General features: G+C 51.1%; 5 protein-coding genes across 5 annotated transcripts; 2 read left to right on the top strand and 3 right to left on the bottom strand.

The window, feature by feature from the left end:
* Z519_10180 (uncharacterized protein) lies at positions 1-1,599 on the bottom strand (the record flags this gene model as incomplete). Its single annotated transcript, XM_016767897.1, has 1 exon — positions 1-1,599. One exon carries the CDS (start codon positions 1,597-1,599, stop codon positions 1-3), a length of 1,599 nt encoding a protein of 532 aa, XP_016615995.1.
* A 441-nt stretch (positions 1,600-2,040) lies between these two features.
* Z519_10179 (uncharacterized protein) lies at positions 2,041-3,439 on the bottom strand (the record flags this gene model as incomplete). Its single annotated transcript, XM_016767896.1, has 2 exons — positions 2,041-3,374; positions 3,424-3,439. 2 exons carry the CDS (start codon positions 3,437-3,439, stop codon positions 2,041-2,043), a joined length of 1,350 nt encoding a protein of 449 aa, XP_016615994.1.
* A 3,023-nt stretch (positions 3,440-6,462) lies between these two features.
* On the top strand, positions 6,463-10,680 carry Z519_10178 (chitin synthase 3; the record flags this gene model as incomplete). The annotated part of the gene is made up of 8 exons (XM_016767895.1): positions 6,463-6,528; positions 6,583-9,123; positions 9,175-9,240; positions 9,773-9,913; positions 9,952-9,972; positions 10,024-10,111; positions 10,177-10,466; positions 10,528-10,680. 8 exons carry the CDS (start codon positions 6,463-6,465, stop codon positions 10,678-10,680), a joined length of 3,366 nt encoding a protein of 1,121 aa, XP_016615993.1.
* A 1,216-nt stretch (positions 10,681-11,896) lies between these two features.
* On the top strand, positions 11,897-12,682 carry Z519_10177 (uncharacterized protein; the record flags this gene model as incomplete). Its single annotated transcript, XM_016767894.1, has 3 exons — positions 11,897-12,117; positions 12,176-12,384; positions 12,414-12,682. 3 exons carry the CDS (start codon positions 11,897-11,899, stop codon positions 12,680-12,682), a joined length of 699 nt encoding a protein of 232 aa, XP_016615992.1.
* Positions 12,683-12,888: 206 nt separating this feature from the next.
* Z519_10176 (uncharacterized protein) lies at positions 12,889-13,384 on the bottom strand (the record flags this gene model as incomplete). Its single annotated transcript, XM_016767893.1, has 2 exons — positions 12,889-13,035; positions 13,157-13,384. 2 exons carry the CDS (start codon positions 13,382-13,384, stop codon positions 12,889-12,891), a joined length of 375 nt encoding a protein of 124 aa, XP_016615991.1.
* Between the last annotated feature and the right edge of the window lie 76 nt (positions 13,385-13,460).

Genomic DNA, 13,460 nt, shown 5'->3' with positions numbered 1-13,460 from the left:
TCAAAATTCTATACTGTCGGCTCCGGTGGCTCCGTCCTCGTCCCGCTCTCTTTTTACTCGAACCATTTCGCTCTTGAGCAAGCATTTGACAAACGCGTCAAACAGTTCGACATAGGGTTTGAGCCTGGTCTTCTCCCAATCATTCAGCTTCCTCATTGTGACGCCATCCTCAATATACCCGTTTGCTCGTTCGCCAGCTTCGTCGTTACCGCCAAATTGATCAACTTCTCTGAGTAGTTCGTTGACCTTGGGCACGGAGAGCGGGTCAAAGGACTCGGCTCGGCTCATATCACCACCGGCTGTGATGGGCACGCACACTCGTCCCGTGCCAGGGTGCACGACAAAGGGACTTTTCAGCAAATGGATTCGCTTCTTGCCGACTTCCACATCCAATCTCGGATATGTGTACTCGAGGAGAATATCTTGCTTTGCTTCGACCAAGGCCTTGGTGTCCAAGGTCTTGCTAACACCAGTCTTGGCCAGAGCATCGATGTCTTCCCACTTCCTGATGCTCGGTCGGTCTGGGCTGCTTGACCACTTCTTGACCAGGGCCTCGTTCAGCGCCTTGTCTGGAAGCAACTGGAGGAGACGGTCTTGTCCTTTCTGAGACATGAATGGATCCTGGTCGATCAAGACCTGTTGAAAGTATGGTTTCAAAATCTCCAGGCTTCGAGCAATATGAGGGTGCAGTGGCCGTTTGAGATTCACTCGTTTGCCACCTTGCACACCTCCCTTCAACACTTCGAAGTACCCGGTGATAGCTTTGCGTTTGTCATCGTCTAATTCTCTGGCTTCCTTATCACTGATCCAGGCGTGGACGCCGCGACGTCCGGAATAAATCCAAATGATGTGTTCAAAGCCAAAGTCTTCTCTCAGAGCAACATCGACGACTTTAATTGCCATTGTGGCGAAGGACCAGCATTTCGAACAAATATTTGCCTTTTCACAGCATGTACGAATGTCGTCGTAGTCCGTTAAATCAATGTCGAAGACGATCTCTTTACTCAAGGGTCTGAACATGGAGCTTTTCCTCAGCGTCTTTCGCTCCCTTGGGTTTGTAGTGTAGACCGGACCAATCTCAAATCGAGAAGGGATATGTTGCAGGATGTCTTTGCGTAGCAAGTCCGCTGTAGGGTAGGATTGATATCGAAGATACGCGTCGTTCGGAAGGGTCAACGCGAACTCTCGATTGGAGAAATCTGGTCCCGGTTTAGGGGAGTGGTTGAGCCATTGGAAAAGGGCTCGAAAGGGAAAGAGTCGGGCATAGAACTGTTTCATTATGGTCGGATCGGAATATGACTCCTGCTGTGAAGTCGCTGGGGCGTTTTCTGATGAGTTCGGTGCCGATTCAGGTTGTGAAGAAGGGACGTTAGCTTCGCTGGACGTAGGAGCGCCGCTTCCAAGATCGTCACCATCACCATCGCCGTCAAATAAGTCTTCCAGTGCCACAGGCGGCTGGTTCTCAGATTTTACTACTGTATCATCTTCAATTCCGTCATGGTCAATGTCAGGTGCTGGTGGAGCATCGGGGAGGTTAACATCATTCTGAGAAGGCGAGAGTCGATGCGGTGAAGAATCTCCTGCCATCTTGATGCCCATGTTGACTAGTTGTCAGAAGAAAGTGGTTTGTACACAAGTTGGAAACATTTACTCTGTTCACAATCATGTGGCAGATCAAGGCGCGTAATTGAACGCGTTCCAGACGCGTTTGATGGCCGTTAATGCCGTGTCACGACTAGCTCATTGTGTCACGTGATATCGCCATATTCGGCTCACTGTATTAAACTCGCTCTAACCATTCGCTCCAGATGATATTGTACAGACTTTGCGACATGGGTGATAGAAGAATTCTCAGAAGAGGCTTGGAGATTAATGGAGCATTCTTTCATTTTGGTGGTAATATGGAGTGTAATTTCCCTAGTGAGATCGATATCAAGATCATTCTAACCTAATCACCAAAATATCATCAGGGGGCCCTCGTGGCACATGCCGGCGTTCAAGGTGGCGGATATAGAGAAACGAAAAAAGGGTATTTATACATCAAGGTAAATTCTCTTTCACTTCATTGGCATCCGAGAACGGCCCAGAATCATGTTTGACCAGCTCTGGCCGCAAGGTCGGACTGTTGACCTTCATGTGCTCAGGATTTCTGGCCCGGTTGATAGCATCCTCAATCACAGCACTCAGCGTGGCGCTACCAGTGTGACGGTGTGTTGGCCCGCTCGAAGAGCCTTCTTTAGAGCCGTCCAGAGAGAGAATAGCGCTCACGGATGATGACCTTGCTGAGTGATTTGCGGCAAAGGGCTGCCTCGGTATTGCGAGAGGTGAGATCGGTGAGTCATCCAGGACGGTAATGGGAGTTGTGGTGGCTGGAGAAGCCACAACTTCCTTCTCGTCCACGAAAAAAGGAATGCTCTCCTTAGAGCTTGCTGCAGTGCCGCTCTTTCGTGCAGCTTCTTTAGCCAGATTTGCGAGCGTAGGGACTCTAGCCGCCGGGTTGGCTTTCTTGACCTCAATAGGCCGTGCAGTTACATTTCTCGCGACAATGGAGCTGTTACTGCTTCCCATTTTGGGCATCTGTGGAATTTGTGGAGTTCTCGTGCTAGGTGTTGAGGATGTTCCTGGCGTGTTTGAGCCGGATTTGACACTGACAACATTGGCTTGTGCTCGGAAGGCCTGCTGAGCTGGTATTGGTGGGACAATAGCATCGCTTCGGTAAATAGTTGTCGCCACGCTATTGCGAGCCAGACTAGGCGCAAGACTGATTCTCGGGTCAATAGAAGAAGTATCTGACCAGGTAGAATCTCTCAGGTCCTTCGGCATGAAGAAATGCTGCTCCAGCTGGGGTGATGAGGTGGAAGAGTGGGAGGCCATCCCACCAGGAATCGAGGGTACAGGCGGAATCATCAATCCCGGTGAGTCTGGGGGTGACCGGACGGTGACCCCTGGAATGTAGGCGATCTGAATGACATTTGAGGCTCGCGTAAATACCGTGGAGGCTATCGAATGGGCAGATCTGGTGGACTGACGGTCGGCGCGGTGAAGGGTGGATTGGTCTCTCTTTTCTGGAGGATCCCAAGCAATAGCCTGCCGTCTCTTGCGCATGCGAAACCGGTAGACTAAATAGACGATGGCAACCAGGAGGATAACACCACCGACAACACCTCCGACGATACCGCCAACCGGTGTGGACTTTTTGGGCGCCGATTGTCCGGGCAGAGATCCGATTTTCACGCACGTCGTGGATGCGCAGGAGTCGCATGACTGAGCAGTCAAGGAGCACGTCTCATCCACGCCGCATGCCGGGCAGCTCGGAGGATCAGGGGGGCATTGGACACAGCGCCGAAATAACTGGTGCGCAGGAGACTCGAAAACTGGACTCGATATCAGCTTGATTCAAATATCTCAGTGGGGGGTGCATACGTTTGTTCGACGCCATTGCGGCGTCGTTTTCTGCGAAGGTTCAAATGTTTATCTCCCACAATAGCAGAGCTACGGGTGAATGGCGCCTGGCGAATTGGTCGTATTGATCCCGCGTAAAATTTCTTCTTGTGACTCGTGAAATATCTGCTGTCGTAGCTTTTCCACCTCCACCCTAATGCCTTTTTACAGATATCAGGTTGACACAACGTCAGAGGATGCGATACTGAAATGATTATGAATAATGCCGAACGACTGTGGATCAACCACGAGTTCTTGGACTGACGAAAAGCAAGAGTGCGTGGTCGAAAGAAAGCGACTGGACAGTGATGGGCTCCCTGGCCGAAAACAGACAAAAGAATGTGGGACGAGACAACGTCTCTTAAAACATGCCAAAATCCAACTTGAAAAGGACTGAATCGAAGTAGGTATGAAAGACTGAAGGAGCTCGGTGCGAGGGACGAAGAGGAGTCAGAGAGCAATTCAATCGCGGATGAGTTGGGCCAGCAGATCTCTTGTTCTCGACCCTCCAGCCAGGTCCAGCACAGAGGTATGTGGTGGAGAGGATGGAGACAGCCAAAAGAAACGAGCGGAAAGGCACAAGCAAATGGGCTCACTGCGGCGACTGGACATTGACTGAGGCTCGAGGGGGACGGGCAGAAGGCGATGGTGACTGACGGGCGAGTGCGAGATGAAGGGGCATTGTCCACGAAGCCTCGGGGCGGTGGACCCCAACCACGGATGGCTACGGTTGGCTCGCAGTCTCCCTAGGCCTCGCTCAAAGAAAGCTTGGTTCGCCTACTACCTGCAAGGGGCGCCCGCAAAATTTCTCCTTCAAACAAGCTGCTGCAAGGGTCTGCGGTCTGAGCAGCTCGGCAGGCCTGAGAAGCTATTGAAAATCTCCTGACCAGCCATTGACTTCCTTCCAATCAGACGTCAACGCGGCCCCAAGCGCTTCATCAGCCCAGCAGTGAGCAGAAATCCTTCGCAAACTGGTGACCGACCCGACTATGATGCAATCTCGGTGCTCCATACATTCCATGTACTTATGGCGATGCGAATCGACACGCAAGGAGTTTGGGTTTTGTGCCCGCCAAAATGAATCCCTAACTAAGTTGCACATCGTCCAGGGCTGTGCACGCTGCAAACAGACATTTGACCCGTTGTGGAAAGTGATCAGCCATCGAGATGTTGCAGCAGATCCAAGTCACACACATATGGTTTCATCGAGCGCAGTGCGCACCGGTCAACGACACAAAGGACAAACCCTAGAGAACAGTTCTAAGCATTTCTTCTCTTCTTCGAATCTCAATAACACCTGAACATGAACCTCGTATAGAGAGAGGGAAAGAAAAAGATAATCAACATGCTCGGTACTCTGTGCACTTTTTAGGTGTGCCTACGATCCACATCCACTCGAGAATAGGGGCAGCAACGAGTTCCGGCCAGCTCACTATGACAACGCAGCAACGCTGGTGATGATAGTTTAATCTCTGCACATTGAGGATCATCATGGTCGCATTGAAATGGTTTGTTCGTCTCTCACCTGAGCACCGCAGATGTCTCCTGCACAGAGTAATAATACCCTAATGCTATGTGCTCCAAATCCGGATGGGCGCAGTGCCACCTGTGGCGCAAGCCCTTTGCTTGTTACAGATCACAGGTCTAAATATGGGAACACACTGTTTAAGTCAAGGTCTTACTCTGTGGCGCCCAAATGCATATTCTACGCGAGCGATGTCAGAGTCGGTTGAACCGTTTACGAATCAGCTGAATACAAGGCAGCAGGCTCAGGACATGCGGTGATCATCCTCATGACCCGGTAAGTCGACTCGAATAGAAGTCGCGAACTCGACGCATGCAGCGAACAATTCTTTCTAGTCCCCTTGGAAGCCATTAGAACGGAAACTGCGGGGGAATGGAATTTGGTCCAAACCTAGGTAGGGAGAGGGCCCGCGCGGACGCCACCATCGTTTACGTGGGCAAACTCTTGATGGGATCCACTTGTTCGTCACCGGTGTTTCATCGTTGAGATCCAAGATTCGATCCGCTCAGGGTTTTTGGGGGGGGGGGGGAATGGAGGATGAAGGATGGGGGTATACCACCTTCTTGTATGTGTTGCTGTTTGATCTCGTCGGACAGTCACCGTGCTGTATCACTATGTACAGAGAGACACATTCTATCTGAGGGCATCCCTGGCTAGGTAAGCAGCAGGAAACTCGTTGCGGTCCAGCTGAAAGTCTTTGTCGCTGGGAAGGTGTCAGGGATTCGTTTAGCCCAGAAACCCAAGCAATATGCTTAGTGCGTGCGCAGCTAGTTAGGCGAGCACTCTGCGCCTGAGACTGGCCTTCTGGGCACAGTGACCACCTGCCAATATCCCAGCAGTATCCGGTAGGTACAGTAGCACCAGCGCCCCCAGTACTTAGTGCCATGCCTGTCGTCAGCGCCTTGCTCCCATTTCCCTGCGTCCGCAGCCCGATTCGCCTCTTTCAGCTCAGGGGATCTTTTAGTCCGTTTATAACCTGGCAAAAAAGGGCTGAGCTGCTTTTCAGCAGGCTGTGCGGGCGGGTGTAACTGATCAGAAACCCAAAAAAACCGAAACACACCTCTTTGTCCCTCCATCTTGCTGGTTATTTCTCCATGAAAATCTTGTAAACGTCCTAATCCGATCGCAGTCGACACCTCTTGGTTCTGATCCTTTGTTCTCTCCTTTGAGATCTCCAACTTACGTTCCTTTTCCTTTTTGTCTCCGCATTTGATCCTCCATATCACCTAGTAATTCACATTTCGTCCTCCCTCTGACAGCCCGCATCAGCCATCAGCGCACTTATCCATCAGCAACTATCTTCCCTCTGACCAGCCCTGGCGGCTGTCAGTCGTACACACGGCCATCGTCTCACTTAGCCGGTGACTTATCTCCTATCACTCGTTGCTCGCTGGATCACCAACATATCTGCGGTGGTGTCGGGTCTCAGCGCTCGAACCGCCTTGCCTAACACAACAACCACCTTTCCAATCGAGCCACGCTTCAGCTTCAGTGCCATGGCAAACCAATATCCTGCCGGTTATGACAACGGCCACCCACTCAATGACATACCACCCACAAATGTACGTGTTTCGAGACCTCAACGCTACGAGACAAGCCGGACTAACCTTGTGTAGGCTTACAGACGAACGGAACAGCATTCAGACGACGAAGCAGAGCATTCCTTACTACACCAGAACGCCGCCTATCAATCCCACTATGACGACCCCCATTCTCGCCCATTGACCCCAGGACAAGAGTCGATCTATACTCTGAATGAGACGTACGAAGGTGGAGACAAATCAAAAGTCCCGGTTACTGGGTATAACCCTCAACACACTCAGGCCTATGGGCGTGATGGGGGCTACGGTTTGAGCAACACGCAGGCCGGGTTCGCGACTCCTGGGTACCCTGACCCAACCGAGAGAAGTGCCTCGACCGAAGCATGGCAACAAAGACAGGCTCCCGGTTTCGGCTCAGTCAAACGCTACGCCACCAGAAAAGTCAAGGTGGTCAACAGTGTCCTGAGTATTGACTATCCAGTGCCCAGTGCCATCCAAAATGCCATTCAGGCCAAATACCGGACCGACCTGGAAGGGGGCAGCGAGGAGTTTACACACATGCGCTACACGGCCGCGACCTGTGACCCCGATGATTTCACCCTGAAGAATGGCTACAACCTGCGCCCCGCCATGTACAACCGTCACACTGAGCTTCTCATCGCCATTACCGCCTACAACGAGGACAAGGTCTTGACTGCCCGCACATTACACGGCGTAATGCAGAATATCCGTGACATTGTCAACTTGAAGAAATCCGAGTTCTGGAACAAGGGCGGACCTGCCTGGCAGAAAATTGTCGTGTGTCTAGTTTTCGACGGAATCGACCCTTGCGACAAGAATACGTTGGATGTTCTTGCTACTGTCGGTGTGTACCAAGACGGGGTCATGAAGAAGGACGTTGATGGAAAGGAGACCGTGGTTCATATCTTCGAATACACTACCCAGCTCTCAGTGACGGCTAATCAGCAGCTAATTCGACCCAACGACAACGACCCCACTTCCCTCCCTCCAGTGCAGATGATGTTCTGCCTGAAGCAAAAGAACAGCAAGAAGATTAACTCCCACCGATGGCTGTTTAACGCATTTGGTCGCATCCTGAACCCCGAGATTTGCATTCTCCTCGATGCCGGCACAAAGCCCGGTTCAAAGGCTATCATGGCTCTGTGGGAAGCTTTCTACAACGACAAGGACCTCGGAGGCGCCTGCGGTGAGATTCATGCCATGTTGGGTCGCGGAGGAGTCTTCGGCCGGAAGCTCCTGAATCCCCTTGTCGCCGCGCAAAACTTCGAGTACAAGATCAGTAACATCTTGGATAAGCCGTTGGAGAGTTCCTTTGGCTACGTCAGTGTGTTGCCCGGTGCTTTCTCAGCGTACCGTTTCCGAGCGATCATGGGTCGTCCTCTGGAACAGTATTTCCACGGTGATCACACCCTTTCGAAACGACTTGGTAAGAAGGGTATCGAAGGAATGAACATTTTCAAGAAGAACATGTTCTTGGCCGAGGACCGTATCTTGTGTTTTGAGTTGGTCGCGAAAGCAGGCTCAAAATGGCACCTTACCTACGTCAAGGCCTCGAAAGCCGAAACCGATGTGCCTGAAGGTGCTGCGGAATTTATTGGTCAACGTCGACGTTGGCTCAACGGGTCCTTTGCCGCCTCCATCTACTCCCTCATGCACTTCTCCCGCATGTACAAATCCGGCCACAACATCATCCGAATGATCTTCTTTCACATCCAAATGATATACAACATTGTCTCGGTTGTCCTTTCCTGGTTCTCACTCGCGGCATTCTGGCTGACCACCAAAATTCTCATGGATCTGGTCGGTCAGCCCAGCAGTAACAACAACAACCATGCTTTTCCATTCGGCAACAGTGCGACCCCGATCATCAACACGATCCTACAGTACACTTACCTGGCTTTCCTTCTTTTGCAATTCATCCTCGCCTTGGGGAATCGTCCCAAGGGTTCCAAAGTCGCTTATGTTATCTCATTCTGCGTCTTCGCTGTCATTCAGCTCTATGTGATTGTCTTATCCATGTACTTGGTGATTCGGGCATTCACATCGAAGGACGGCACCGACATCGTCACCAATGAGGGCGCCAATGAGTTCATCAAATCTTTCTTCTCCTCGACCGGACCAGGTATTGTTATCATCGCACTGGCTGCTACCTTCGGATTGTACTTTGTGGCCTCCTTCCTGTACATGGATCCTTGGCACATGTTCACCTCTTTCATCCAGTATCTGCTCCTCATGCCATCCTTCATCAACATCCTCATGATCTATGCTTTTAGCAATTGGCATGATGTCTCCTGGGGAACCAAAGGTGCGGACAAAGCGGACGTGTTGCCTTCGGCTCAAACCAAGAAGGACGAGAAAGGCAAGGCAACCGTGGTGGAAGAGGTGGACAGACCCCAAGCCGATATCGACTCTCAGTTCGAGGCCACGGTCCGACGTGCTTTGGCGCCGTACGTGCCACCGGTGGAGAAGGAAGACAAAACCTTGGAAGACTCGTACAAGAACTTCCGAACTCGACTCGTGGCAACGTGGATCTTTTCGAATGCCTTGCTTTCGGTTATCATTACTAGTGATAGTGTCGACAACTTCGGGTTTACTGTAAGTACCATTCCGCGTCTCAATACTGGGCCTGACTAACCCCTCGAAAAGTCTAGGGCGACAAGTCGAAGCACTCACTTTTTCCAAGCGCTCTTGTGGACAACGGCAGCTCTTTCCGTTGTTCGCTTCACCGGATGTTGTTGGTTCCTCGGCAAGACCGGTCTGCTCTGCTGTTTCAATAGGAGATGATTGTATCCCAGATGGTAACGGTTGGATCAAGGTCGGCATCATGGGGAGTTCCAAGCATATTAGGATATTTTCAAGGAGTGAGATCAATCTCCTTTACTACCGAAGTTGGCGGAGACACAACTTCCTGTCTATTTAGCAATGAATCCGCCATAAAATGGTGTTGAAGTTGGGATTAAATACATGTAAAAAAGTTTTGCCCTCTCTATATTCGGCGGGTCTTCTCACAAGAGGCGAGGCCGCGGATACCACCTGCGTCATGTGAGGCGCCCAAATCAATGTTACCAAGTACCGCTCCCCGATGTGTAATCCGGTCTTCATCTCTCACTTTCTCTGAAACTTCGATAAATTGCCATCTATACAATCTACACTATTTGTAAATTTTCCTGGTGGATCCCCCTCGCTCCTGGTGCTCGTATTTTCCCACTGCCTAGGATCAAACCCTTTGCCGACCAACTGTCAGGCTGCGCCCTACCCTCATTGCTCCTTCTGTCACCTCTACAACTCATTTATCGGACTCGCCCGCCTCTGTCGACAAATTCTCGTCTCTCACGCTTTTCATCACCTCCTTAGAATCTCTCTAGAAGCAAATATTCCCAAAACAGTTCGGTCGCCCTGTGGTGACGACGACTCACCGGCAAGATGATGAAAATATGGTCGATGGTATGAGTGGGTTCTAGGTGCTTGTTGCGCGTGACTGATGAAGAGATGCAGAAACAACAGCAGCAAAAGGATGAACAGGCACAAGGGGTGTCACAGAAGAAGAAGAAGGTCACTGCTGCGCAACTTCGCGTGCAAAAAGGTGAACAACGACGTGAACCACCCGCTCTGGACGGACAATGGCGTCTCTAATCATCTTTCTCTCAGATCTCAGTGAACTGTCACTCGGGTCGACCATGAAGACGACGTTCCCAAACCCCGACGACATCCTAAACTTCACCCTCACAATCGAACCCGATGAAGGAATGTACAAAGGCGGCAGCTTTGTGTTCACCTTCTCCATCAATCAGAACTTCCCACATGATCCACCGAAAGTCAAATGCACGCAGAAGATCTACCATCCGAACATCGATCTAGAGGGAAACGTCTGCTTGAATATTCTAAGAGAAGACTGGAAACCAGTATTGAATCTGAATGCTGTTATTGTCGGCATGCAGGTAAACCATATAATTACGAGATTTGGTATTGTTGAACGTACGTGGCTAACTCGACGGACAGTTCCTTTTCCTGGAGCCGAATGCTTCTGATCCCCTCAATAAGGAGGCAGCTGAAGATCTCAGAAACAACAGAGAAGGGTTCCGGCGCAATGCGCGAACAGCAATGGGGGGCGGATCAGTGAAAGGGCAGACCTACGACCGAGTGTTGCGATGATGTCGATGAGATCTGTGGGGCAGGCATGATGATTGAAATGATTGAACGACAAGCCAAGGACAACGGATTTACATTGCGAGCCTTTTTACAAGCGTTGCGGTCAACGTGTTGGTAAGGCCAGAGGCGTTATTGGGAGTCATATGGCTGATCTGCTGCGCACAGAGTGCTTCTCATGAAGCCAGATGTGATTTCAAGTTTGCCAGCGGACGGCGCCAGGCAAAGACATCTCGAAGCAGCACCGCACGGTTGGAACCGCGCAAGCCTCCAGGTACCTATCCACTAGTTTGCCCTGAACCTTTGCGGGCGGAAATGATTGTCGGAGTCTCTTCTCGCCCCTCAGAAGTCCGCATGAGGTTGCGCTCACCTTGGATAGAGATGATTACCCCAATTCACTCATCCAGTTCCCTCAGTCAACATATTATCCGATTGACTTGATCACTGCTGAGGAACCACCTTGCATCATCGCTCATTCGCAGTCCCGCCATATCTGCAGCTCTCCGTGCGAATGTGACGCCTGCACGTTCCGCTGTGTGATTGAAGAGTTCAATGCGTCGGTCCCACCTGTTCGGTCTGAACTCCTACGCCAGGGGATGAAATTCTGGGATTTCTTAACAATATTCGCCCATCTCCTGGGACCAAACAGGTTTTGAATGAAATGCCCCGTAGTAACAACGCCTCCCAGACCTTAACTGATATTCTTTGTCGCCAAATCCTCCTCTGATATCGCCAGCGGGAATCCACACCCAGGTAATACACCTAGCTAGGGCGTATGACATCTACATTGTCTGTCTACACAACTGGTTAGCCCTTCCACACGTGAGGTCTACCAAGGCTAGTGCATGGGGATTGGATTCCACCTATAAAATACATTCGCCCCGGACACCCTGAGCTGGACCGTTTGCTCTGGACTTGCTATGTCCGAAACTCCCCCCGGATAGGCCTGTCTCGGTCTGTAGGACCCTTGTACGCGTTGGAGTCGGACGAGGGCTTTATGCCTAAGTGTGAGCTGAAAACAACGCAACCTCAAAACAACAGTATTCACTCGGTGCGAGGCTTTTCGCTCGTCTACGCAACTATTCGTGAGTAGTCTGTTTATTTTACTTAAATATCCGTTCCCTCGAAGCTCACTCGCTTTTAGTTGATTCATAGTACAGCCCATCAAGCCAGACGGAAGTGCTACGATTATCAAAGTGTCAGAATTGTCTATGTTGAGATCATGAAGATCATTATCGTTGGCGCTACTGGGTTCGTGGGCAAAGAAGTCGTTGTCCAGTCTATTGAGAACTCCAGAATTTCATCAATCATTGTCGTTACCAGGCGCTGCATTGGCAAAAGTCTGAGTCAAAATCCCAAGGTACAGGTCATTCTGCACGAGGACTTTCATGCCTATCCGGCAGACCTTCTCGAACAACTACTGGGAGCACAAGGCTGTGTTTGGTAGGGGGTTTACACATGAGTCCTATGACTGCTAGGGGAGACTGATCTCATACCCCAGGTGTTTAGGAGGCAAGGTCGAGGACTTTCCCGATCTCGAGACCGCGAAGAAGGTCGGCGTTGATTTCACTTTAGCCGCCCTTCGTGAAAGGGATATGTCCAAGTTTGCAACCGGGACAGAGATTCCGCTTCGTCTTCTGCAGTGCCAATGGGGCAGAGTGGGATCAGGACAAGAGACTCTGGGTATTCTCCGATACCCGAAAATTGAAGGTACGCCGCTCCGTTCCTGGATCGTTGAGCTCGACAGTTCATTAACGCCAAAACAAAGGGGGTCGCCGAACGGCGCTTGTTGGATATCGCCGAGGACAGCCGTGACGTATTTCAGGCGATCGTGCTTCGCCCAGGTGGCGTCGTGCCCGATGGGAGTGTTTTACTCGGAAAGATTGCATCGCTGATGACCCCGGTCGTCCCGTTATCCCAGTTGGCGAAGGCGTTGGTCGAATCTTGTATCAATCCACCATCGGAGAAGGTCATTGAGAATCGGGAAATCCTGCAGCTCGGTTCTTGATGGCAGCAAATGGGCCGTTTCAAGTTCACAGGGGCAACTCCTCGGTAAAGGCTGCTGAGATCGACGTGAAGTGGTCAGGACAACAATGGAAGCAGGATCTTGTTTCTGCACCAATGAGGGGAATATGTTTTTGCTTCTTATCTCAATTGTCCATCTGGAAGCATTCGACACCAAGCGTCTGAAGAAGAGCCGGTGTGAATATATATTCACTCTAATGCAATGAGCTCCATCTCCAAAGTCACGCCTGCTGGCAATCGCTTCGCCTCAATAGCACTCCGCGCGGGCCGCTGAGGGAAGTATTGCCCATAGACCTCATTGAACTCAGCAAAATCATCGAGGTTTGCAAAGAAAACCTGGTAGAGAAAGAAAAACAAAATGGTCTTGCGATTAGCTTTTTCCAAAATGTTTCCACTGATTTGCAAAGACTCTCAATTTTGAGGAAGGAGTATCGAAACTGGGTAAGCTTAAACGTACGGTGACCTTGACGACTTTCTCCAGGCTGGATCCCGCGGCTTCGAGGACCGTTGCGGCGTTGCGGCACAGGGCATGAGCCTTGTCGCCGACCGTGCCTTCGGTCAGCTTGATCTTGCCGTCCTCGAATGTGGCGGGCATTTGGCCCGAGACGAAGATAAAGCCGTTGGCTTTAATGGCTTGGGACTGCGTGAGGTGGAGAGGCGTGTCAGTCAGCCCAGTGCGCCACATTCCTCTCCTCCCTCCCGTCGTCAACCCCTGGCCCTGGAAACTGCTATCTGCGATGCAGCAGCGCGGCGGTCACACT

This window comes from Cladophialophora bantiana (assembly GCF_000835475.1).
Source record: "Cladophialophora bantiana CBS 173.52 unplaced genomic scaffold supercont1.17, whole genome shotgun sequence".
In the NCBI taxonomy this organism is placed as follows: domain Eukaryota; kingdom Fungi; phylum Ascomycota; class Eurotiomycetes; order Chaetothyriales; family Herpotrichiellaceae; genus Cladophialophora; species Cladophialophora bantiana.
The sequence above is the reverse complement of the archived record's forward strand: the minus strand, read 5'-3'. Positions and strand labels throughout refer to the sequence as shown.